The sequence below is a fragment of the Phoxinus phoxinus genome (genome assembly GCF_949152265.1).
Source record: "Phoxinus phoxinus genome assembly, chromosome: 14".
Classification (NCBI taxonomy): Eukaryota; Metazoa; Chordata; class Actinopteri; order Cypriniformes; family Leuciscidae; genus Phoxinus; species Phoxinus phoxinus.
In genome coordinates this window covers 22,481,775-22,508,002 of record NC_136889.1, presented here as the reverse complement: position 1 = coordinate 22,508,002, position 26,228 = coordinate 22,481,775, and the positions used below count along the sequence as shown (strand labels likewise).

The 26,228-nt window shown below is 37.2% G+C and overlaps 2 protein-coding genes across 8 annotated transcripts in view; one reads left to right on the top strand and one right to left on the bottom strand.

Annotated features, from left to right (window-relative positions):
* Positions 1 to 617: 617 nt before the first annotated feature.
* Positions 618 to 8,294, bottom strand: LOC307010850 (serine/threonine-protein kinase pim-2-like). 4 transcript variants are annotated; one of them, XM_079635911.1, is made up of 11 exons: positions 7,551 to 8,292; positions 7,079 to 7,297; positions 6,802 to 6,879; positions 6,360 to 6,662; positions 5,912 to 6,097; positions 5,632 to 5,726; positions 5,436 to 5,486; positions 4,835 to 5,216; positions 4,554 to 4,733; positions 3,637 to 3,782; positions 618 to 3,344 (listed from the first exon to the last, which is right to left on the bottom strand). In XM_079635911.1, the coding sequence occupies exons 1-10, from the start codon at positions 7,579 to 7,581 to the stop codon at positions 3,643 to 3,645; spliced, it is 1,665 nt and encodes a 554-aa protein (XP_079492037.1). In that variant the 5' UTR covers positions 7,582 to 8,292; the 3' UTR covers positions 618 to 3,344; positions 3,637 to 3,642. The 4 variants fall into 4 exon arrangements, with proteins under 4 accessions (XP_079492037.1, XP_079492039.1, XP_079492038.1 ...); XM_079635913.1 differs by lacking the exon at positions 3,637 to 3,782; XM_079635912.1 differs by lacking the exon at positions 6,802 to 6,879 and having other exon boundaries at positions 7,551 to 8,290.
* Positions 8,295 to 13,011: 4,717 nt separating this feature from the next.
* col9a1b (collagen, type IX, alpha 1b) overlaps positions 13,012 to 26,228 on the top strand; it is a 32,356-nt gene continuing 19,139 nt past the window's right edge. Inside the window, exons 1-25 of one of the 4 annotated variants that reach the window (XM_079636410.1) lie at positions 13,012 to 13,418; positions 13,541 to 13,608; positions 13,897 to 13,980; positions 14,057 to 14,189; positions 16,271 to 16,667; positions 18,392 to 18,475; positions 18,974 to 18,994; positions 19,304 to 19,360; positions 19,461 to 19,496; positions 19,588 to 19,650; positions 20,171 to 20,224; positions 21,159 to 21,194; positions 21,474 to 21,497; positions 21,586 to 21,639; positions 22,451 to 22,504; positions 22,929 to 22,964; positions 23,112 to 23,168; positions 23,363 to 23,416; positions 24,305 to 24,358; positions 24,470 to 24,523; positions 25,113 to 25,166; positions 25,375 to 25,428; positions 25,673 to 25,726; positions 25,914 to 25,967; positions 26,053 to 26,106. In XM_079636410.1, coding sequence (XP_079492536.1) covers positions 13,408 to 13,418; positions 13,541 to 13,608; positions 13,897 to 13,980; positions 14,057 to 14,189; positions 16,271 to 16,667; positions 18,392 to 18,475; positions 18,974 to 18,994; positions 19,304 to 19,360; positions 19,461 to 19,496; positions 19,588 to 19,650; positions 20,171 to 20,224; positions 21,159 to 21,194; positions 21,474 to 21,497; positions 21,586 to 21,639; positions 22,451 to 22,504; positions 22,929 to 22,964; positions 23,112 to 23,168; positions 23,363 to 23,416; positions 24,305 to 24,358; positions 24,470 to 24,523; positions 25,113 to 25,166; positions 25,375 to 25,428; positions 25,673 to 25,726; positions 25,914 to 25,967; positions 26,053 to 26,106 — 1,701 coding nt within the window. In that variant the 5' untranslated portion in view covers positions 13,012 to 13,407. Of the gene's footprint in view, positions 13,419 to 13,540; positions 13,609 to 13,896; positions 13,981 to 14,037; positions 14,190 to 16,234; positions 16,668 to 18,391; positions 18,476 to 18,654; positions 18,939 to 18,973; positions 18,995 to 19,303; positions 19,361 to 19,460; positions 19,497 to 19,587; positions 19,651 to 20,170; positions 20,225 to 21,158; positions 21,195 to 21,473; positions 21,498 to 21,585; positions 21,640 to 22,450; positions 22,505 to 22,928; positions 22,965 to 23,111; positions 23,169 to 23,362; positions 23,417 to 24,304; positions 24,359 to 24,469; positions 24,524 to 25,112; positions 25,167 to 25,374; positions 25,429 to 25,672; positions 25,727 to 25,913; positions 25,968 to 26,052; positions 26,107 to 26,228 lie in introns of those variants that run through there. The other 3 variants (XM_079636411.1, XM_079636412.1, XM_079636413.1) reach the window with 3 other exon arrangements.

Sequence of the window (26,228 nt, the reverse complement as noted above, 5' to 3'; positions counted from 1 at the left end):
CAATGCTGGATAATGGTAAAGATTAGATTAAACAGATTTCTTATCCTGCGGTAGTAGCCTACTATTACTGCCTTCATCCTCAGTTCAAATGATTGATACTAGTTTAGAATTTACTGTGAGGCCTCCGAGCTTCAGAAATTCATGAAACCTGGCATGTTTCTTCAAAATGACTTTGTTCACACTATATATAGACATGTTACTCACAATGGGCCATGAGGGTCGGGTACGAGTCAAAAGAAGTATACTTTGCAAGGCTGTGCGTGTAAAAGAACAAAGTATACTTTCAGCTTAATAATACAATAATAGCTTCTTTAACCAAAATAACCAAAGGGGAGGCAACAAATTATATTATTATTATTTTCAAAATGTTCTAGTCTCATTTATTGTAGTGTTATGTTTTAGACAGGCTCTACAATCAATGCACTGAAGTCTGCAGCCATGTAGATTGAGATTTTAAACAGTTTTATTTCAGGAAGCACAAAATGGGCCTTTGCCTGAATACTGTAAAGGTCATATACAGATTGGTCATATATAAAGCATATATAAATAAAGATGACTTGTCTTGATTTAAAAACAAAGCAAAAATTACTTTTAAAACAAAGCAAATGAGGCTGTGATAATAATAATAATAAACTTTATTTTATAAAGCACCTTTAAAAGCAGTTTCTCAAAGCATTGCACACAATAAGCAATACAATTGAATAAATAAAGAACAAAATAAACATCAACAAAACAAAAATCAACAAAATAATTAAATAAACATCAACAAGCAAAATGCAAGTTTAAAACAATATGTCTTGAGTTGACCTTTAAAAATGGCATATGTCTGGAGTTCAAGAGAAATTCAAAGATCTGGAGCATTGGAAGAGAAAGCCTCAGAAAGTGTCACCCACAGTTCTTAAGTGTGTTTGAGGAACAACCAGCAAGTTCGATTGTGAGGATCTGCGATTAGGATTATAGGGATGTAACAGTTCTGTTAAATAATACGGTGCTTTATATGTGAGCATCATAATCTTAAAATACTGGGAGCCAATGCAAGGATTTCTAAAGTGGAGTAATATGATCGCATCTCCTGGACCCAGTTAAGATCCTTGCGGCCGGATTTTGTACATATTGGAGCTTGTTTAGTGTGGCTTTAGAAACTCCGGCTAAAAGGACGTAACAGTTTATTTTTTATCAGCTTTTCTGCTACAGGAAAATGTAACATAGGACACAATCTTGCAATGTTTCTGAGATGGAAAAAGAAGTTTAAACTGTACTCTGAACAAAATAATCAAATGAAAGATTAGCATTGAAAATAACTCCAAGGTTCCTCACTTTGCTCTGGGTTTCCAAAACAGAGCTATCAAAAGTCAGACAGAGAACCAGCTTTGGAAATTTGATGACGGGAACCAATGAGCATAACTTCAGTTTTAACAATGTTCAGACACAGGAAATTATTACTCATCCACGTTTTTATCTCATAAGATCAGCGTCAGGGCGCTCATCTGGTTTAGAATGTATATAAATCTGCGTATCGTCAGCATACAAACGATAATTGAGGCCGAGCGATCACTAGAAATGATCAATGGTGACAGATAAATATTAAAAAGTAAAGGGCCCAAGGCTGACCCCTGAGGAACACCAGTGAAAACAGAGCTAATCTCAGACCTATGGCCACCCACTGAAATGTACTGCGAACGGTCAGTTAAAGAGGATCTAAACACCTTAAAAACTGTCCCGACACACCAGCCACTGTTTCAAGACGTGTGAGTAATAGACTGAGATCAACACTATCAAAAGCGGCTCTTAGAGCAAGAAGAATGAGAATGGATGTTGCGTCAGAGTCAGAAGCCATCAATAGATCATTGCGTGTGACTTTAACCAAAGCCGTCTCGGTACTGTGAAATTTACAAAAACCCGACTGAAGGGGTTCAAAAAGGTTATTAATCGTGAGATAGTTACACAAATGAGAGTCAACAATACGCCCAAGTATTTTAGCCAGAAATGTAAGATTCGAGATAGGACGATAATTATTAAAGTCGTCCAGGGAAACATTCTTTTTTTTTATTGTTCATTTAATTCTGCAAACATAATCCCAAACAATAAGGTGGAGGTTTGATTGGCAGATTTAGTCACACAAACAGCACACGTGGCTTGTGAAGAAACAGACCGGCTGTATGACAATTTCATGTAAGCAGAATATCGCTGGGAAATCGCTAAACTCCAGCGCATGTTCGTTTTCAGATCATCAGTGCTTTTTAGAGTGCAGTGTAGAGCGAGCGTGCAAGGATTGCCAGATTGCACAGATTAAGTAAAACACTGGGCAGAAAATGTAAGAGAAAAGCTCTGTTTGGGGAATTTAAGCTATTTACATCTGGCAACCACAATCATCAGTGCTAGTGGGGACTTGTTATCAATGCAAGATAACACAAATGTCAAATAAAAAAAGCATTTTCAGGAAAAGTAATGAGCGGGCAAATATTGTGACGATTATTTAAAATGAATCGAGAGAGGCAGACATCGTTATCGCAAATTAAAATATGATAAATTGTGCAGCCCTACTTCTTAGTGCGCAAATTGTCGTTATACCATCATGGAGCAGAGCGAGCAAAAGTAACCTTGCGTGACCTCAGAGGAGCAAAAGAGTCTAGATTAGCAGCAAGAGCGTTATTTAACTGTGAGACTTTCTCCTCCAAAGATGTAAAGTGCAGATTACTTAAAGTGGAAACAACAGAATTGGAAAAAACTGTCTGATCAATAGATTTCCACTTCCGAAATGTTACAGTTCGAATGGTAGGTGCACAAAAATAATGTAGTTCCCAATTAAAGAAGAAAGCTGATTGATCGGACAGTCCGAGGTCAACAGATGAAAACTGCGATACAAATGAGTCATTTATAATCACAAGATTCAGAGAATGGCCTTTGCAGTGAGTCGGGCCAGTTACCAATTGCAAGAAATTAAAACAGTCAAGTAGCGATAAAAGGTCCACATGAATGTTGAAATCCCCGACAATATGAACTCTGTGGAACTTCAGGGTCAATATTGACAGAAAGTCAGCAAATTTTGACATAAAAACTGCATGTGACTTAGTCTTAGGTGGTTTGTAGACTGTAGCAATGATTGTAGAAGCAGGAACAGAAATAGTCAAAACCAAGCAATCAAATGCTGAAAACTGAGGAACAGTGATGACTTGATGACTTGTTTCCAGTCTTGCAGTCTCTCATGTTCTTGCTCAGGCGTGGACGGCTCTGAGATCTCTGGTGTGGCGGCTTGAGTTCCTGTCAGGTTGGGGTTGGACTTCAGGCTTCGGGTCACGTCTCGAGCTCAAGCCCTCGACCAACGACAGCAAGTGTGTTATTTCCTATCCAACACAAAGATTATATGAACATGTGAACTCATGGATGTTTTTTTAGAGCTGATTTACAACAGAACTGAATTCTTGCAATTGCATCACTGATTCTGTTATTTTCCTGTTTATTACTGTGAAGCCGCTCTGAAACAATCTGTATTGTATAAAGCGCTATATAAATGAAGGTGACTTGACTATAACAAGAACATTACAATGAACACACATTTGAAAACCTCACTACAAATACTCCAGAACTGAAGATAAATGATAATAATCCTACTCTGTCTGTTACACTTCCTCACACCTGAAATCACTGATCGAGTGAATCTCCTGAACATCTCCTGAACTTCTCCTGATCATTTCTAATCCATTCATGTTGTAACATCTGCTCTAACGTCGGGCGTTTAGTTGGATCCAGGGTTAGGCACTGGCTAATCAGATCACTGCATTCTGTACACATTTTATTAAGGAGAGAGCTGGTTAGTCATGACCATGTGACACGAATGGTGGCATCTATGAAAACAGCATCTGAAACATGATTAATATAAGGTAAAGTGTTCTTTATCTTTCTTTAAAGGTGAAGTATGTATTTTCTGTGGCACCGAGCAGAATTACAAAAATATAGCATATTTTCAAACAACCAAACGCCCCTTTCGCTTGTCGCGCCTCCCTCAACTCAAACATCACAAACGCAGCTCTTACTGGTTCTTCTGAAGGCATGTTCTACATATGAGGAATCATTTGATCTGTGTTGCATTTGTCTTTATGAACATTTGTGTTTCTGAACGGGTGCATGATGATGCTGTATGTTATTGAAGCGTCCTTTATAGCGTGTTGCATCTCAATGCCCCATTCGCTTTGACGCGTTCATGACCGGTTTAATCTTTAAAGGTATAAATGCAGTGAATTTTGGCTTTCACTTCTGTGACTAAAGCTGAATATCTTTTCCCATGATCCCACAGCGGCTAAACACCCTCAGTAGCCACGCCCCCAAACACACGCTATAGGTTGGGCTGGAAAGACATTGGGAGGCTCAATGTTTACACTTTTGGGGGAGATAAACCCATAAATGACATACTAATAGTAATCGATGAACAATAAACTGGGAGAAGAGAATGTATTTTAACATAAATCTTACGTATTTCACCTTTAACTCTCTCTGTGTACGGAGTCTCCCCTTTATGTGTGTGTTTATCAATGTCATCAATATTATTCACTCACCTTTGGATAAGTTGGAGTTCAGAAATGTAACTTTGGCTTCTGTGATTTCCAATGTATTGAGAAAAGGACGACATGGGTTCACCATCTCGTACAACATCACTCCTAGAGCCCAGACATTTGTTGGGACGGCGTGGAATCGAGGTTCAGTGTGGACTTCAGGTGGGCAGTAATCCAGTACTCCTGTAAGTAAGACATTCGCACATTGTTGAGCAATTTTTTTTAAAGCATCAAATAATCAGTAAGTCGCTACATTCAGGTTTTCACACTCCAAAAATGCTCACCAACGTATATGTCACTCTCGTAGCCGTCAGCACTAAGTAGGTGACCGCTGCCAAAGTCTATCAGCTTGAGCTGTAACATGTTTTTCCTCAACAGGAAATTCTGCGCATGAACATCACTATGAAAAACGCCGCGCTCAATGCAGTGTTGAACTGCCAGCACAGCCTGTCGCATGATGATCCGTGCTGTTGTTTCATGCAGTTGAGGATTACGACTGATGAAGTCCAGCAAGCTCTCGCACGGTTCAGGGAACTCCATGATGAGAGTGAATTTTCGAGGGTGTTCAAACCAATCGTACAGCTGTATGACGTAGGGGCTTATGGGTTCTTGCCTCATCTTTAGCAGCAGCGCCACTTCTGTAATGAGCGGTTTGGGATGCCCAGGCTAGAGAAAAGTAGTAGACAGAAGGTTAGCTGGGTAAAAATCTGAAGAAAACATCATTTTAAAATATACTTTTTTTTTTTATCTTTGTAGATACGATCATCAGAGCCTTTCCAGGCTTATTTGTCTATTATATTTACAGCGAATGCTTCACACAGGTGTATTGACTACAGTAATCAGCACTTAAACAACACATACACATTCAGCTTTTGACCAACTTACAATAGCAAGATAAAGATCGTTGTAAGTCTTGCGCATCCGCTTGATGGCAACCTGCAAAAACACACAAAAAAACTGTATTCAATAACAGTAACAGTATTTAAGCGCCTGACTTTGCACATAACATTTACCATTTGAGCATCTGAGTATTAAACCAAATACTTGAAAAATAAAATACAATTCAGCAAGATTGCTTTACCTTTTTGCCATCCAATTTCCGTGTTCCCTCGAACACTCTTCCGAATCCTCCGGATCCAATCATCTCTCCCACGTTATAGAGAGTCTCAAAGGACCCTAAAAAACAAATCAGAAAAATATGAGAAATATATGAGCTTGCTAGATCCTTGGTTTTATATTAAAAATATCAGTGCTGGTTGTGTCGAGAAAATAATTTTTTGAAAACAAGTCTATCTTTATTAAAAAACAATACGATAATACTCTTTAAACCAATGTTGGAGAAATAATTTGTGCAGATTTACCGTTATTCGGCTTGACGGCGGAGTGATCGGGATCAGGTGATGAAGGATCAGGATCAGAATCCAGATCCGCTGGAGGAACGAAAGGCTCCACATCATCCACAGCAAAACAGCAGAGGAACGGATACTTCACAGCCTTCCACATCCTTCTGAGCAAAGAACCAGATCGTTTCCTCTTCTTGGGTTTTTCTGAAATGAAGAAAAACAATTGACTTACCGGTATTAAAAACATCAATGACGTCAAATTAAGCAAAGATATACAGTAATGACATAACTTACATTTTACTGTTAAATTCTAATCTGTAATGTTACAAATCCAAAGAAAATTCCAGCAAAATTTTGCAGAGCAGCAGTAAATGTGATTGGACATAAACATGATAAAAACTATACTAATTATTAGCAACATCTCTATCTGTACACTTTACAGTCTCCAGCCTTATTTCAGTCTCACCAGTCGAGCTCTTGTTCACCGGTGGCGGTGGTTCCATACGGACATTTGAAGTCTCCGTTGGGTTGATGGGAACTTGACCTGGCAGCGGAGGGCACATAAACTCTTCAAAGCTGTTGGTCCTGGACAATCTCCTGTTGCCGCCACTGCCCTGTTCATATTGGCTTTCCGATCTATCGCCACTCCGCTTCCTCTGGACGATGTACGAGCCTTTGCTGCTGAAGCTCTTCAACCCACATAACCACCTCTTCACATTTCCCACAGAGCGGGACGAAGATGATGTGGACATGATGCCCGGTGAAGAGTCTGGGGAAACATTTTTAATAATATTACAATTTGGTCACATCAAATTGTTACTTTATTTAAATTTTTTCAACTTTCTTTTTTGAATGATAAATTACTTATTAACTGAGCCACAAATTCTTCAATAAAAGCCTATCCTGACCTCTGTGACAGCGTTTCGATGAAGTGGACGGACGTCCATCATCTGGGCTCTGCAACTCCCTCCTGCTGTCAGTCCGATCTGTGGACACAGAAAAAGAAAACTCAGAAGATGATGTGGACATGATGCCCGGTGAAGAGTCTGGGGAAACATTTTTAATAATATTACAATTTGGTCACATCAAATTGTTAATTTATTTTAATTTTTTCAACTTTCTTTTTTGAATGATAAATTACTTATTAACTGAGCCATAAATTCTTCAATAAAAGCCTATCCTGACCTCTGTGACAGCGTTTCGGTGAAGTGGACGGACGTCCATCATCTGGGCTCTGCAACTCCCTCCTGCTGTCAGTCCGATCTGTGGACACAGAAAAAGAAAACTCAGAAGACTGAGGGGTGAAATATCCTGGAAGCTTCTGGATCAGTGTCTGGGTCAGGTCTGGCAGTGGATCCTGGGAGAAAACAGATGTACTGGAGCTGGAGCTGGAGCGGCCTGAGTCTGGAATATTTCAGACATCACATAGTTAGAAATGTTTAAAATAATCAATAATGTCAGCGGTCAATTACTAATTATTACTATAGTTAACGTTACTCAAATTTAAAAGTTTATTTTAAATGCAAGGAATCAAATACATGTGATAACTTAGCTGGTAAAATTTATAAAATGGGTTACCTTCACATTAATTTAGTCAATCATTGTACAACATCATACCATAACATACCATAAACAAATGAAAAACTAAAGCACTCACCTCCTCTTTCACCCATGAGAGCCTGAGACATCTTCCTTCAACCTAAAATAAAAACAATACAGAAATACAATACAAAATACAATACAATAAAACACTAACGTTACCCTTCTCAGAAATACTCCTCCCCCCAAAAAAATAAAATTAAAAATAAAACAAAAAATTAAAAACTCCAAACACCTTCTCACAAAATAACAATAAACAAAAGTATCCTCGGAAATAAAATTAACTTTCAAAAATATAACTTAAGGATAAAATATAAAGGATATATCCTCCGATGTTCTTCTAGAAAGTCTCCTCTCAGAAATCCTCCGAACAGTTTTGAAATCTCAAGATCGATCGCACAGAAACTCTGCAAAAGTTTGTCAATTCGCCTCGTCTCTCAACCAACAAACAGCGCTCGGTTCGAGTGTGTATCAGTCAGCATTCATAACACACGCGTCGCTATAGAAACTCAAATTTAAATCACTCATATGCAGTCAGGATTCATAACAGGGGTCGCTATAGCAACACAAATTCGAATCACTCAAATGCACGCACGCACGTGCATGAGCACAGCACGTGAGCTCACATCGAAACTGAACACATTTATTGAATAGTTAACGTACAAACCTAATTTTTACGTTTTCTTTAATAATACATATGAGATGTATTATTTTTGAACAGTTATTTGTTTTGACACGTTTTCAAAACTGTCACCTTTTTCTCCACACAATTCCCAAAACCAGTCACAAAATGGGAAATGCCTCACATCTCCTACAAAATGTAACACTGCATTCAAAATGCCATAAACACGTGTCAAAACACTTATTTCATAATAGTACATTTTTGAATATAATACCATAAACACTGTTGTTCTAAATGTAAAGCTCTTTGGTCTTGCATAGGCTTATATCTCAATACCAGTGTTGTGCCTGAACGCCTTCATTGAACGATAGTTCATGAACTCGTTCATATTTTGGGCGAACGTGAACTGAACGTACTGTATTAATACTGCCTGATGAACGTTACTGTGAACTCGTTCATTCTGGTGTCGGTGAACGGCACGCTCTCTCCGTTTAACTTCGTTCAATGGGGTGCCAGATTTCTATAGAGCCTTCCAGGCAAAATCCGGCTAAAACACCCCGTAAACGGCCTTAATATGTAGCGGGGAAAACACCCAATCTGGCAACACCAGCCACCAAGTGTCTCCTGACTCTCTTGGTCGATCTCGTTCATCAAAATGAACAAATCTTTTTTCCGAGTCATTTCGTTCATTTAAGGGGCTTTAAATGTTATACTATTAACTGGCAAATTCCCCGAACACATCCACTTACGCAATCTTGATCATATTCTGAATTATTAAATCATTATAATGCAGTCAAAAATCGTTTACAGGGAACATAAATAATTACTTTACCTTCCGAGTCTTTCGTTCATTTGTCACGTGACAGACGCAATGAATGGATTCATGAACGACTCATCACTAAACTCAAAACAAAAAGCAGCATGATCATTTAAACGAGTTTTATGACAAGGTCCGTGAGGATGGGAAACATCTGACGCACAGCTTCAGTGTTAAAACTGATAAAATAATTGCTGTGTTTCTATATATGGGCTGTGGCAATCGCTTGGACACACACACATGCACACACATTTTGTTGTAGATATAGATATTTGAAATAAATGATAGGTTAAGAAATGCTTACTGCAAATCTAAGTAAAACACCATTTTCTGGTTTCTTATTAATCATCATGTGGCAGAATTGTCAAACCTGAGAGCTCAGTGCAAATGAAGTGATAAACTTTGACAAAATGTGATTATAATAGTGTTATAATAGTGAGTGTTTTATAATGTCTAAACATGAGTGCAAAAGCACCTCTGAATAGAACTCATTGGCTCACTTTCATTTTAAAAGTGTTAGTTTCCAACAGTAATCTCCACTAAAGCAAAGTAGTTTTTCCATGTTAACTCCATTAAGCAGGCTCTCTCTCTCACACACACACACACACACACACACACACACACACACACACACACACACACACACACACACACACACACACACACACACACACACACACACACACACACACACACACACACACACACACACACACACACACACACACACACACAAAGACAAATATTTTTTCAATGTAATTGGGATATGTGATTGTGAAATATTGTTTAATGGTCTATAAGCATTTCATTTATTTCTTTGTAAAAATCTATATTACCAGTGCACCATAATTGTTTAAAACAAACGGCTATAGGGACTTTTTATTTTTAATTTTTTTTATTATAGATTTCAGTACTAGTACACATACAGGCAAACATTGTAGAAAGAGATAACATATAACAAGTACAAGTACTTGCAAAAAATACATATGAACAAAATGACAATACAAACAAGAGGATACGAGGAATTCAATAGCTTAAACTATAGCCAAAGGTCTTGTTGAGTGTTCAAGAGATAGCAAATATTGGTTAAAGTCCTTAAGAAAGATACAAAAAAGAGGTTTTCTATCGATAAACTTACATTTGTGGATAAAAAACTTTGCTTGGAAAAGAAGCAGATTAATAACAAATTCTCTATTAGAAATATCACTTTGGACTTTGGGGACCCCAAAATAAACTTTTTTTAAAGTTAAAAAAAAATCTTCGGAGATGTATTTATTCACATAGATCGAAAAATCAAGCCAGAAGATCCTTGTATACAAGCACTCCCAAAAAAATATGATCAATAGTTTCAGGGTAACACAGACAAAAAGAGCATTCCTCTTTGATACCCATATGAAATTTAGACAGACGATAGTTACAAGGGTAACATTTATGAACAATCTTGAGGGAAACCTCAACAACTTTGTTGGTAATCAAGAACTCTTTTTTTAGAGACCAAAATCTTTTCCAATCGATATTTTCGAATTTATTATTCCAAAAACTGATACAAAGGGGAACAGAAGCACAAGGTTTCAGAAGGATTGATCTGATTTTCTTGTTGGTGAATTCATTACTTATAAGGAGACAGTCATCTATATAGAGGTTGGAAGAGTCTAATGATGGAGGAGAACAAGAAGGGCCTTTAGGACTGGATTGAAGTAGCATTCTAATACCAGAGGGAATAGCATCAAAAATGATTGCATATTCTTTTGGAGGGATCGGAAAAGAAAATGCATCCATAAAGTCTCTATAAGACAATAAATTACATCTTTCATCAAAAAGCTGTGACACTAAAAGGATATTTTTATCAATCCAAGAATGGTAGAATAATGTTTTTTTTCTTATATGTAATATCCTTATTATTCCAAATAAAATAAGTGTGTGGTGAAAAATTGTGATTGTACATAAGAGAACAGGATAACATCTGTTTGTGAAAGTTTGCCAACTTCAAAGGGAGCTTGGAGATATTATAATTGCAATTTATAAGGAATTCAAGCCCTCCTACAGGCTTTAACAGGAAGTTATGAATACAGTTCCAGATAGAAGTGGGGTTTTTAAGGAATGATTTAATCCACTTGATTTTAAAAGAGTTGCTAAGTAGAGAGAAATCAATCAGATTAAAACCCCCAGATGTGTGATCATTTAACATTACACTTTATTTAATTAAGTGAGACCTAGATTTCCACACAAAGTTGACAATTAATTTGTCTAATCTCTTGCACACCTCCAGAGGAACATCTAACGCGGGATAATGCTTCAGTTTTAGACAGCAAAATCCTACCAGAGATTGAAAGGTCCCTCTGTAACCAAGAATTTAATTTTCTTTAAATATTAATTATCAGGGGGTCAAAATTTACTGACATTCTTCTTTTTTGATCTCTGCATACCGTTATGCCCAAATACTTTAGCTCTGCTTTTACAGGAATATTGTATAATGTATCATAAGTTGAGGAACCTAAGGAAAAAAAGTTCACATTTATTTATATTAAGCTTAAGGCCTGAGGCATCTGAGAAGGAACTAATGCTGTTCAGAGCTATGGGAACTTGATCCTTGTTTTTTAGAAATAAGGTAGAGTCATCTGATAGTTGACTAATTAATAATGAGTGTTCAGCAATAGAAATTCCTTCAATATTGCAGGAATTAAGGTGAGTGGCTAGAAGCTGCATCGGAAGAAGGAAAAGAAAGGGTGAGATGGGACAGCCTTGGCGGATACCTCTCTCTATGTTGAATCTTTTTGTTGTACCATGTTGTAATTTGATTGAGGCATTATTGTGTTTATAAATAGTCTGAATGGAATTAATAAAATTCTGCCCAAATCCAAAGACCCTTAAGGCTCTGAAAAGAAATGGATGTTCAATAGTGTCGAAGGCTTTGTAAATATCAAGAAATAGTAAGAAACTGTCATCTGCCAATAAATGTGAATAGTCTATTAGATCGTTGTTGGAAATTAGTCTTCCTGGAACGAAGCCCGACTGACATTCATCTATAATACAATCCAGGACGCCCTTTAGTCTTTTAGCCAGTACAGAGGCCAGGATTTTGTAATCAATATTTAGGAGACTTATAGGTCGCCAGTTCTCTATATATAAATGATCTTTTTGAGGTTTTGGAAGTAGTGATATAACACTTTGTGTCATGGATGGGGGGAGAGCACCGTTGTGGAGACATTCTGTGTAGACATTATGTAGAAAAGGTATGATGACTTTTGCAAATTTCTTAAAAAACTCTGCAGTTAAGCCATCATTGCCAGGGGATTTATTTAGCTTTAACCGGTCAATTGCCTCTGCAATATCTTTTGGCTGGATAGGAGATTCACACAATGATTTATCAACTTCCGAAATAGTAGATAAACTGCTTAAGTTCAGTGAGTCAAAGAAGTTATCCAGATTCAACTGAGAAAATTTTGACCGATATAAGTTTTCATAAAATTCCCTGCAGACATGGGAGATTTCTTTGTGGCTTGTTAAAATAGCACCATTTGAAGCTAGTTATAGAATTGTATTGAGAACGTTGCTTTTCTAGCTTAAAAAAATAGGCACATACACACACACATATACACGCGTATACAGTATATATTATTTCATGGGTATTTACTGTAAGTATTGTCATGTCAGTGCATCAGTGGAGTGTTTCTTACCAGATGAAGACACAACTCTAGATTAGATAAGAAGATATATAACACAAACAGCCCATCACATGTGGTGTCTTATTTGTACCTCTACAGGAGAATTGTGAGACTGGACCAACACAGGAAATTTTCCATCCTCATCTGAGACATCTGTGACTTTGTATTCACAGTGGATGTTACCAAGGGAACTGCTGTGTTTTAAAGCAAGTGATTGAGAAGTGTTTTCCAGACACTTGCCTCCAAACGTTATTTCTGACTTGCAAGTGGCACAAAAAAAAGATTAAATTATTGATGAATGAGGTTCTACAAATATATATATGTATATATATACATATATATGTGTGTGTGTGTGTGTATGTTTCAATCATCAACAATTTAATGTGTGTGTGTGTGTGTGTGTGTGTGTTTTTTTTTCTAATGTTTTTCTTTTCAACTGGATGTTCAAATGTGCATATGGAAATGTTTAAATGTGTCATTACATCTGTAGATTTTGGCATATGCCGAAATGAGCCTTAATGAAACAACAATAAAAATAATCTGATGAGTCCCAGTCATTAGATTAATCAATTTATTATGAAAGTCCAAGTCGTCACACTTTGCCTGCTTTGTGGATCATTAAAGGAACTAAAGGAGCATTCCCTCCACCAGGACTATGAGCAGCATCATCATGTTTTTGGGTTGTCAGCTGTTCCTCACCTCACTGGTCAGCTGCAGATCATGTTCAGTTAGTTGGTTTGGTGAGATCTGGGTGGGCTTCTCAGATCAGAGGCCTCCTGCATGAGACGAACATCTGTGGGAATCAGGAAAAATGATCTGGAGGTAATGCATACATTATTCCTCTTTTTTTGTTCCTTTATCATCTCATTTTTTTTATTGGATATTGCAACAATTTGTTACATATATATATATATAAATCACAAACAACTCACTTTTATTTCTAGGGAAGTTTGTCTCTACTTGTTGTGTAACGTGATCAAACGATGCATCTCCACTGGTCTTCATGCACACGGTAAGCGCCTTTAATGATTTAGTAATATCAGTGATTTCTTGTTTTTGGATCAAATAAGAATTCAGGCTTGAAAACAATAAAATGCATGAACTCAAAGGGGAGCGCAGCTTTTCAAACACGGTGCGATTGTGTTGTTCACACAGTCAACACAGATTTCCCACAGGCAATGTGTGTTCATCAAACAGCGAGGAGGAGTCAAGAAATAAAAGGAAAGAATGGGTGAAGCAATAAAAGATGCGGGAAATAGGTTTTACTTGATATTTAACAATAATGTCATTTTCTTCAAAGGCATGCCATTTTCCAGCATGAGCCACCTTCAGACAGACCAAACTGTGTGTCCTCAGACTAAAGATGGGAATGACTTATTTCCAGGTAAACATCTCAAAAAAAGCACACATTTGGAATAAATGTGCTATTCTTTAACTTCAGTCTCTTTGATATCCCATAGGATTTTACATAATGACTCAGTTCAACATTGCTGAAATGGCCAGGAGAGGGATGGTGAGGAAAGTGCCTGGAACGACATCTCAACATGTAGCATATAAGATTGGTCCCGAGTTCAACTTCAGGATTAACACCAGGTAAACACCTCTGACTGTGAGATATCCCAACAGGAAAACTTCTGTTCTGCCTGAATGGAGACCAAAGATGCTTTAGTGCTCTAAATAAATTACTTTTGTGTGGAAACTATAATTATTGGGATCTTCAGCATCAAGATGGCGAGAGATTTGAAGATGTCTGTTTTATAGAAAGGGCAAGTAAATAAGGTTGGATTTATTTATGAACTTGGAACAACTTCCTGCTGTGTTATATTTTTTTTTAGTTTAGAGGTTTAAGTTGTACAATATTGCCGCTTACTACTAATTTTTGCTCCACCAATGAAAAAAGTCATAATCAACCTAATCCAACACAGTGGCTTTCCTCAATGAATTAGTGTCGTTTAACGAATCAATTGAGCAAATTATTAAATTAGACAGGTTTTATGTATGTGAATGAATGAGTTACCATAATCTTACTATTTCTGCCATATAGGCTACAAGTCACCTTTACACTTATTTATAGCGCTTTATACAATACAGATCATTTTAAAGCAGCTTTACATGCATACACAGGAAAATAATGATTCAATGATGCAACAAAGTTCAGTTCTGCTGTAAAGCAGCTCTCATTCTGTCATTGTTCAGCCGAGGTCAGTTCAGTGGTCCGGTCCGTTCAGTAACTTATAAACAAATGAAATGAGTTGAATTCGACTGAAGTTTCGACAACGATGTGCTGTAAAGATGACTTATCAAAACGATCCCCATTCACACGGATCCGCGAAAACGACTAATAACGCTGTATTTTTAATGAAAACAAAATGTTATAGCATTGTGTTGATTCGTGTAATTATTATAACCACTGGTGTCCGTTTGCAGTATTTTTTACTGTCCCCCTGTGGTGAATATCAAGTTTTTAATGTGGTTTATGTCTTTGTGGTGTTTTATGCTTTAATGTGAAAATTCACTAGTATTTTCTCTTTAAAACTGCAGTGATCTAAAGAGTTTCAGGAAAAATGAATCTCTGAGCAGGTGTGAATGAGTGGAAGCGGGGCTAATTAGCATATTCATTGTTCTGCGTATACAACGAAGCAATAGGTGTAGAAGAGTTACTGTAGATGTGTAGAGTTAATTCAGGTTATTGTGAGGCATGAAGCATTTTTTTTTTACCGGAATAAAACGTTTAAATATGTGATTTTGGTGATCAAATATAAGTTTTAAGGGATACAATTATTGACTTAAGTCAGGGGGGTATAATATCTGTATCCTTTCATTTGCCAAAAAAACAAAAACAAAACAGCGCTAGGCTAGCCCCTAGACTAAACATGTAATAACCTAGCCTAGCCTACTCGTGTGCAAGACGTCCCGTTTTTCTCAGATTCGTGTTTTTGTAGTTTACATGGAGAAGTGTGCCGTTTCCAAAAACTTGCAACTCTGTTGAAAACGGTGATGTCATCGTCCAACTGCAGTTCCGTTCTCATCCAAATCAATAATGTTGCGAGTAGGCCTATACACACACTTCAGGTGCGTTCAGGCCATGTTGAAATTATCGTAGCCTACTAGATATCAGCTAAACGTTCATGTACTGATGGTAGAGCTTGTAAGATGAGAGTTTTCTGAAAGCTACTGTACTTGTACCACATGACCGCTGCCTATTCATTTAGGCTTTGATAGTGGTCTAACCAAAACTCTTGAGAATGACTTGAACTGTTGGCATATGACGACATCTTCTGGTTACGGATGGAACTTCCTCTGTCCATGGTGCTGAATTTAAAATAAAAAAAAATTAACATAAACCAGGTTATTTATTTTTGATAACAAAAAAACAATACAAACCCCCCCACCCCCAAAAAAAAAAAAAAAAAAAAAAAAAAAGCTCTTTTGGAGATTTGAATATATTTTTCACATAATATTCTTTGAAATACTTTAGAGTAAGATACACATGAATACAATACTCATTCAGTATCATGTTTCAAAATGACTGTACCTAGCCTACTGTTTTTGTAGATAACATGCTATTACGTTATTTAAATATTGTAAAGTATGTAACTTACTTTATTGACTACATTATAATTTGTGTTTGTAATCAGGTCTAAATGAGTTTTGCTATTCCACCCTTGAATCAGATCTGCATTTCCCATGGGGCTGCCTGAGGAATTTGCATTTTCTGCAACATATCGGATGAACGGCGATACGCCGAATAAGAGCTGGAATATGTGGCAAATGCAAGATCTGAATGGAAAGGAACAGCTCGCCGTCAGACTCAACGGGGAGGCCCTGTCTGTGGAGTTCTCATACAGAACCCAGGAGAACAGAGGGATGACAGCTTTATTCCCTTACCAAACACTCCTCTTCAATTCTCAGTGGCACAGCATTTTACTGCTTGTCAAAAAAGGCTCTGCGAGTCTCATAACAGATTGTATGGCAACAGATTCACAGCAGCTGGCACCAAGAGGACAAGTAAACCTAGATGGATTCACACATATTGGAAAGCTGAAGGACAATTCAGCAATAGCTGTGCCGGTGAGAATCAAATGAAACTTTTCTTTGTTATCTGTGTTTACACAAATACAAGTCTTTTTATGTGTTTACATTTCTTCCATCCTGGTTTGGTATCAGTTGGGGAAACCGTGATATTATATAATATAATGATACTTCTATATGTCCAAAACATCAAGCTGCATGTTCATTTTCTTCTTGAGGTCATTGTGAGAGAGGTGAGTTTGAAGGCTGTTTAAAGGCTCTGTCTCTTTAAATGGAATTTGGATTCTGACAAATACATTTCAGCAGATACGTGGGAATTCTAGCAGTGAGGTTCTAGTCCAACAGCGGACCTGCATAAAATATCTGATTTTCGCATCGAAAATGTGAGACGTTGTTTTATTAGACAAAACCAAACATCTGCCTTTCTCTTACTTTTGGTCTAAGCGGAGTTGTCCAGTTAAGAACTTTTATATCATCAATGATCTTTAGACATTCATTTGTTGCTGAAAATGATTATTTACAGGTTTGTGGGTGGTTGATGCATTACAGCATAACCACATAAAGTCCACAAACTTTTTAGCAAGATTAAGGCGAGACACTGCAGGGAAAGACGTTTTATATGCACTGGTCAATTTTGAGATTTTTGTCTGTTTTACTTTTCCTAATTCCTAATTTTGTTTCAGATTAGTGGAAAGAAAACATCCCAAATACACTTTTAAGTTTTTATTTTATTACACTTTATCTATTGGTATCTTTCAAATTACAACGCATATCTTCAAAGGCTTTAATATAATTTACACTAAAATTTTAAGTTTTATTCCTATCATATATCATATAATATCACATCATAGTTCAAATATAATTTGGCTGAATTTATACAACATTTTATATTTACAAAATTGTTTATGGGGTGATAAAAAGAGATATCCAAAAACCTTTAATATGTCTACAAAATAAAACATGAATTTTGAACCTGGTTTTATCCAGTGTTCAGATTTCTGTTCTGGAAATGTATGCAAATGAGTGCCACATTTGCTTATTTAAACAAAACATTGGGGAAGGTGATATCTGTTAGTTATAAAAAAAATAAGACATCTTTGACAACATAAAAACAATGTACACTACTGTTCAAAAGTTTGGGGTTGTTAAGATTTTTTACATTATATGTCACTTATATGCTCAGGGCTGCATTTATTTGATAAAAAAAATACAGTAACAACATCATTACTCCAGTCTTCAGTGTCACATGATCTTTCATAAATCATTCTAAAATGCTAGAGAGTTTAAAAGAACAGCATTTGTTTGAAATCGAAATATGAATGCTTTTACTGTCACTTTAAATTTGATCAATTTAAAGCCTCATTGCTGAATAAAAGTAATGAATTTCTTTCAAAAAGTACTGACCCCAAACTTTTGAACAATATGCTATAAGGGAATGTGTGTATCTTAGTGTGTGTTTTTATAATGACAGACATGGTTTGTGTCTTCCTCAAAGTAACTTTTGTGTAACTTTTAAATTAAGTGTCACCAAATGATATATGATTATGTACATATTATGAGCTCAATCCTCTAAACTCATTTAAATTCATTGTTCTGCCAAAACAAAAAGTACAGCATAAAACAACTCGTTTTCTCGTGCCAAAAAAACGAATCAATCTCTTTTTGAACAACGATACACATAAGCCAATGATAAACAATTCAATACACCCCACTGGCTCACATTACAATGATGCTTTTTGATCGTTGTTTGCCTGTTCTTTCAGTTTGAGCTGCAGTCAATGCTGATCCACTGCGACTTAAGCGTCCCGCAGAGAGACGCATGCGGTGACCTTCCTGCAAGCAGACAGGTGAGACTTGTCTAACATCTCAATTTTCCGTCTAAGAAACGAAAGCAGCCGGAATGTAATGTTACAGCTCGACTATTTCCCAGTGTTCCCTTTCTGTCTCCCAAAAGATCACGTAGTGTTTGTTAACAGAGGTCAAATGTCACCGTCTAGTAAAAATGTCCCGCTGTGTATTCGAATGTGTGCCGGACTCCTCCTCTCACTGTCCCGCTGTCCTCCAATCACAGAACCTGAACAAACCACCTCATGATTATGCATGAGCACTGTGTGGTTATGGTCTCCCTTGAGTTCGGATAGTTGAAAGGGGGATTTAGTTGGGTTTCTTGGTCAGGGGGATCCGTCAGCCCAACTCATCTGAGAAAACAGGGGCTTCTGTGTCTTTGGGGAAATCATGGCTCGCGCTACAGGTGTGCGCGGGCCCTTTTTACTGATTTTGTTGGAGATAACCATCATCTGCACGGCGCAGGTAAATGCAACCCTTCTTTGTTCTTTTCTTTTCAGATAACCGAGGCAGAGTTTAAGGTGAGCGCTTGCAGTTCAGCATCAAATATGTAAAGAGAAAGAAAGATAGAAAGTGTGCTTTCTTAAATAGAATAACAAATGCTGTAAAATATTACAGGCTTGCATTTTTGCATTTGCACAGTGCATATGTTATAAGAGACAACCGCACACCTGTTGCATGGCAGGTGTTTGAAATGCTTGCTTAAACTTAAACTGTCTTGATTTGCACTATATTTTTTTTCACAGACTGTTCATATCGCATAACCGCAATGCATCTAAAAACATGTCATATGAATATGAAAGCACAGTTTACTTACTATTTTTGAACAGAGAGCTGGTGCCGGATCTCCCGGTCTTCCTGGTGTGGCCGGAATAGACGGCATTGCTGTGAGTTGATTTTTAAAAATGTGAACGGCATAAAATATAAAGCAATTTAATCAACAAAACAATATGTATGAAGGTAGAGATAAAAGTGTGTTTCTTGCAGGGGGAGAGAGGTGATCCCGGTGAAGAGGGTTCGACTGTAAATATAGCTTTCTGTGTCAAACATTGATATTATAATCTGCTATATTTAGGAGTTATGTTGTATCTCACACTGTTGTATGTACCCGAAGGGTCCTGATGGAGATACTGGAAAACCTGGTTCTGCGGGACTTCCTGGATTACCTGGAGCCGATGTAAGGAATCGCATTAAATCGTATGGATTCTCTCCATGACATGTTAAAACTGACACAGTCTTATATGGGGAAAAAACAAATCTCGGTGTCAAAGAGTTCAGCCGATGGTGGGCGGCACTCTTAGGTGGGTCAAAAATGCAGGGAATTTCTCATGCCGGACCGAAGCAAAGACCACAGGAAAGAAGTCTGCCTAAAAGACAACAGGGTTTTTGTTTAAGCATGGACACCCGAAACCTGGACTTAATTAAAGTGGATTCCCTGTGAAAATGGAAGAGTAAACATCCACTCGGATCTCGTTTTTTCGCAGGTGTTGAATGACTGACGGGTGTCTTTGTTTAGGCATCGAATGCTGTGGTTAATTGTGTAATCATGTCAATTGTAAGTTCTGCTTACAAAGTGAAGTGAACATTCATGCAACAAACCATTCCCCGAAAAACACCCTTTTCAATTAAAGTCTGTCATGGTTTACTCTTGTAAGGGGTAATAATGTAACATTTGCTCTCCTTGTGTTGTTCCTCAGGGATTGACTGGTCCTATAGGAGAACCAGGACTCGATGGCCCTTTAGGACAAAGGGTGAGCGATAATGAGCTTCTCGGGTTTCTGCCTCAGTAGGGACCAGAGCTCAAATCGGAGTAGTGACTGGCCTTGCAGAGGGAATTATAAGTATTTTCACATGACCACTAGTTCCTAATCCTGTCTGTGTGCTCAGTGATCTGTGCGGGCTAGCCAGAGTCATCAGTTCCTGTTAAACTCACTGATGTTCAAACGCAGCTCTTCTCTTATTCTCTGGCTTTATGTGATTTTCAGAACAGTAATTGTGCAGTCATGCAGTACATACAAAACAGTGTATATGTATGCATGGCCTATGTATGTGTGTGTGTGTGTGTGTGTGTGTGTGTGTGTGTGCATGTATGCATAGCCTATGTATATGTGTGTGTTTAGGTTTATATGAATAGTATTAATAGGATAGTAAAACCTGAGATCACTTACATTGTGGGGACCAGCATACAATAGCTTATAAATCATACAGAATGAGTTTGTTTGAAAATGTAAAAATGCAGTTTTTGCAAAATGCAAAAAAGTTGTGTGTGATGGGTAGGTTTAGGGGTCGGGTTAGTGTGTGGACAGTATAAAAACCATTACATCTATGGAAAGTCCCTACAAAGATAGCGAACCAAACTGTGTGTGTGTGTGTGTGTGGCCTGGTAAACCGTTCATTATGGGGACAAAATAAAAATGTTTGGTCCTCATGAGGAAAACAGCTTGTAAATCATACTATACGTGTTTTTTGAACATGTAAAAATGCTAAGGTTTTCTGTGATGGCTAGGTTTAGGGGTAGGATTAGTGTAAGGGGATAGAACATATAGTTGGTACAGTATAAAAAGCATTATGTCTATGGGAAATTCCCATAAAACATGGAAACACAACGTGTGTGTGTGTGTGTGTGTGATGTGTTTTAAATTATGTTCAGCCTAAAATGAGACTGTAATTGTTGTTGTGGAACAGGGAGAACCTGGCAAACCTGGACCTAGAGGAGAAGCGGTAAGTCTGATCTTGTCATTTTTTTAACATATTCAAAAGCCCCTGCATACAATACAAACCCCATTGAGCAGATACTGTACGTATGGTTGTAAATATGTTTAAAGCTGATCTGTACACACATCTTGCCTCAAAGCTGACAGCAGCAAGTTAGTTGAAAGATTACAATTCACATATATCATATTCAGTAAATATAAATGGGTTTTGTATAAACATATCTCTGTATAAAAATATATAAATGCATAATTCAGTGCAAAACGTATACCTTCTTTGTCTTTTTAGGGTAGTGGACCTGATGGACCAATTGTAAGTGGCTTTTGTTTTATCATAACCAAACATTAGTGGGTGAAGTGAGAGGTTCTCTAAGGTTTAAACGTAATACTCTTTTGTACAGGGACGACCAGGACCAGGAGGACTTCCAGGCGAGCTGGGAAAAGTGGGACCCCCTGTGAGTAACTCTCCAACTTTAAGAAAATTATAGTTATGAAGTAGTGTTTCAAAACTAAAATGGCGGATTTTGTTTTGAATACAATGATTGCTCTCTGGGTTAATATAAGCGAGCAGCCAATTCTTTCTTTTTATATGCTACTTCTTTCTTCCGATTTTAAAACGAAATATTAATCACATATGTTCTAGACCAGTTTCATGAGGTTCACTCAACTAGAGCCATTGCAAGGAATAAATCGATTTTTTGAAAACTTACAAAAAAACTGTTTAAACATTCAGAACACGTTCACATTAAAATATCCATTTATGATGTATGGTATTGCAGTTAAAATATGAAAAAACAAAAACAAAACAAAAACCCTCAGGGTTCATTTTAAGGGCATGGAGCTGCTGGTTCAGTAGTTCAGGATAGTTCCTCTCATGTCAGGCAAGGTCGTGAGATATTTTAGTTTCATAGAAACTATAAACTTTAAAACTCTAAAACAAACAGATTTTATTTTGTTTTACTAAGGTATTTATTTCATGGTGAACTATTGCTGTAGTACTTCTCTTAGTTTTAGTATTTTGTAATGTTATTCAAAAAGTGAGCAATCTTATAAATGCTTATGGTTAAAGAGTATTCATACAACTACACTGTAAAAAATCAATAAGTTATGACAAAATGTTTTACCATGCTTTTACTCATCAAAATAAGTTTGTTAAGATTAATAAGTTAAGATGACTTAAACATCTAAATTGATTGCACTTAAACATTTAAGACATCAACTTTATTTTACAGTGTATTAAAATGAATGTTCCTCTCTGTATAACAGGGATCAATGGGTGTAAGAGGGCCACAGGGGCCCCGTGGACCAACCGGACCCCGTGTGAGTATTGCTGTGATTTATCGAGACTAACACAACAGCAATGACCTTAGAACTCAAGGTCCAAGAACTCAAATCTTGGGGCAAAAATATGAATCTTGACTTAATGTATGATCCTGACTTCAATGTTACATTTTAAATGTACATTTAGCAGACACTTTTATCCAAAGCGACTTACAAGAGAGGGGAAAAAAGTCATGATCTTTGTAAAAAATAGTTTCTGAATATAAAAACTGTACATTTTCCTTTTTACAGTGTACAACTGAAGACATATCTATTCACGTACTAATTAGGAGCATCATGTAGAGCAGCAATTATAATTATGAAACAACAGGGTGACACAACTGCTTCCTTAATCAACTAATCACCCTTTATTTCCTTCAAATTGGGTGAGAACTGTTGTAATGAGAACCCGTGGTGTTTACAGGGCGCTGCAGGGATGTTGGGCGGAACAATGGAGCTGGTAAGAGGATATCTGCTCCATCAATCATACGTTTTCAACACTAAAATATGTTGTGAAAAGCAATATGTTATCCAAGTTGACTATTAGATACGGTTGGACTGAGTGACATGAATAATCAAACTATAAATTATCTTTTCCAATGTTAAGTGCCCTAATGCTTGCTCAGCTGGTACATCTGGTCATCCTGGGTTGCCTGGGATGAAGGTGAGTTTTCTCGTAGATAGTAATTCAAAAGGAATTTGTTAATAAGATCAAGACATTTTTGAAGTTTACAATACAAATGTAAATGCATACATATTTACAATTATTGATATAAATATATAATTTTTATTTTATTTTTTAAATGAATGTCCATGCTTTTTACTATGAAATAAGTATGTCCTCCTGTCCACTGTTAGGGTCATAAAGGGGGGAAAGGAGATTTCGGAGAGCCTGGTAAACAAGGACACAAGGCAAGAACTTTATATTATTTACAAAAAGTTTGATATAATTATGCTGACAAAGGAGGAACCAGAACCATCTGGGTTGTGTGTGTGTATGTGTGTGTGTGTGTGCGTGTGTGTGTGTGTGTGTGTGTGTGTGTGTGTTTGTGTGTGTGTGTGTGTGTGTGTGTGTGTGTGTGTGTGATTGAGGTCAGCATGTGTCATGAAGTTCTCCAGAGTGAATCTGAATATAAATTAAGCAATAGGTCTGTTGTAATGAGAAAACATCGTGTTTGAGAAAAATGTTTCTCCCACTTTGACATTTTGTAGATTATTACAGAGCCTCATTTATAATTAAGGACTGACGCTCGGGCTGCATTAACATGGAGGATGTATTTAAATGCTGTCTATTAAAGATATGTTTGAGAATTAAACTCCACTGGTGCATGAAGAATAATGAGGGTTTTGAGTGTTGTAAGAATAAGTTAGTGTGTGACATTTAATTCACTCGCGACCGCTTGCTATATTGTCCTCGCGATTCTTGGCTCAGAATCAATACATTTACACATCATTTACCTCAATCAAAACTTTGCTGATCTATCTATCTATCTATCTATCTATCTATCTATCTATCTATCTATCTATCTATCTATCTATCTATCTATCTATCTATCTATCTATCTATCTATCTATCTGTCTGTCTGTCTGTCTGTCTGTCTGTCTGTCTGTCTGTCTGTCTGTCTGTCTGTCTGTCTAATCTGTCTGTCTGTCTATCTAATGTCTGTCTGTCTGTCTATCTATCTGTTTGTCTGTCTGTCTGTCTGTCTGTCTGTCTGTCTATCTATCTGTTTGTCTGTCTGTCTGTCTGTCGGTCGTTTTTTTTCTCAGTTTGTAAAATAGCTTTCATTCTCTTTTTAGGGAGAGGAGGGAGACCAGGGAGCACTCGGAGAGGTCGGGGCTCAAGGCCCAACTGTACGTCCATTTCCTGCTTATTTCAGCAATCTACACTTAAATAATAAATCAATCCAGTGTCTGTATCTTGATCTAATGTCCTAACGCCTTGTTTCAATGACATGCTCTCAGGGGCCGCAGGGAATTCGAGGTGCCACTGGTATGATTGGCTCCAAAGGAGAAATGGTAAGATTTCAATAGAGGTTGGAAGTTGAAGCATAAAATATTTTGCCTGTTCTTTGTAAAATATCCAGTTACATGCCTTTAGTTTGTCACAGTGTGGTAAAAGCATAATGTGCTACTACTATGTGCAAACTAATACTAATGCACATTATATGTTCATGGTATTAGATGGTAATACCATGAGAAAATGTGTCAGTACGGTACACTCTAAAAATGCTGGGTTAAAAACAGACATTTCTGGGTTATTTGGTTTTATCAGGGGAGGAACATTCTCATTCTATAGAGCATTTGATGGGGAACAATTTGTACAGTACACCTCAGCATACAAGATAAGAAATCCATGTTTTTGTTTTCATGTTCATGTTTTCATCTACATGAAAGAGAAAGATCAAGCCATAATACTCATATTTATATCTTATGGGAAATAAGATAATTATTTATAATTACTGTTTAGAGACTTTTTTCTTTTACAATTAGAGTGGCATTATACTGTAGCACTGCAACCGACATAAAAAGCTGAAAATGAAGAAAATTTTAATAAAAAATAAGCACAATATATACAAAAAAACTGTGTTTTTTTTTTTCTTTACAGGGCCCTCGAGGTGTTGATGGTGACCCGGGCCCTCAGGGGGTCGCAGGGGCGATGGTAAGTTCTGGAACTTCCTCTACCTTATTCAAACGAAACCAATCTAATCTAAAGCTGTAAACAATCATGAAACGGAAAGTTTTACCTCACATTCACAGTTGAAAGCTTTGAAGACGGGCATGACTCGAAGTTGATGTCCTGAGCCTTGGGTGTAAATACACAAATCAATGTTAGCAGACATCTGAGAAGCATGTCTCTTTTTATCTAGGGGGATCGAGGCCAAAGAGGAGGAATGGGAGAAGCTGGCCCTAAAGGCGAACAGGTATGTGTACAACCATCATTATAAGAGCAAATCATGCAACACAGTTGGGGTTTAAGAGGTTTTTGTTCATTAAATGAGCCTTTGAGAAGTTTTGCATGATAAGTAGGTCATGGATCCTTGTTAGTCCTGGAACAACGTTCAAACAACCAAATGATGTTGGTCCAGGAACATGCCTTATTTGGCTATATTCTGTCTTGCTAAGGGCAATACATAATGATTTTAATGAAATAATCTCTTTCTGCAGGGATCTCAAGGGCCAAGAGGGAACACTGGTCTTCCAGGGTCAAAGGGAGATGGTGTACGTGGTTTAAACTTTCACTTTTTTAATTAAAATGTTGGCTGTACCATCGTACAGTGATGGTGTCAGATGGTAATACCATGAGAAAATTTGACAGTATGGTACTTTTTTGGTACTTGGTGTGGACAAAATTATTTTCCTAAAGACTATATACATCCAAACTTCCAAACTTTACATCTTTTTCCAGGGTTTGCCAGGAGTGGATGGACGTGAGGGAATTCCTGGCATGCCAGGTGCCAAGGTACAGCCTTTTCTATTCCATTAGTCTACCATGGCAATGTAGAAAGTGTGATAGCGGTAATAATGGTGATGTGGTTCTTTTATAGGGCACCATCGGAAAAGCTGGAAGCCCTGGGGAAGTTGGCCTTCAAGGACTCCCTGTAAGTTTGAATGTAGAATTTTTTTTAATTAATTAAGTATATGAACTGCAATGATGACTGCGAAGGTCAATATTTATTTTGCCAGAGGTAAGAAAGTTCACATACAATATGCTACCGTTCAG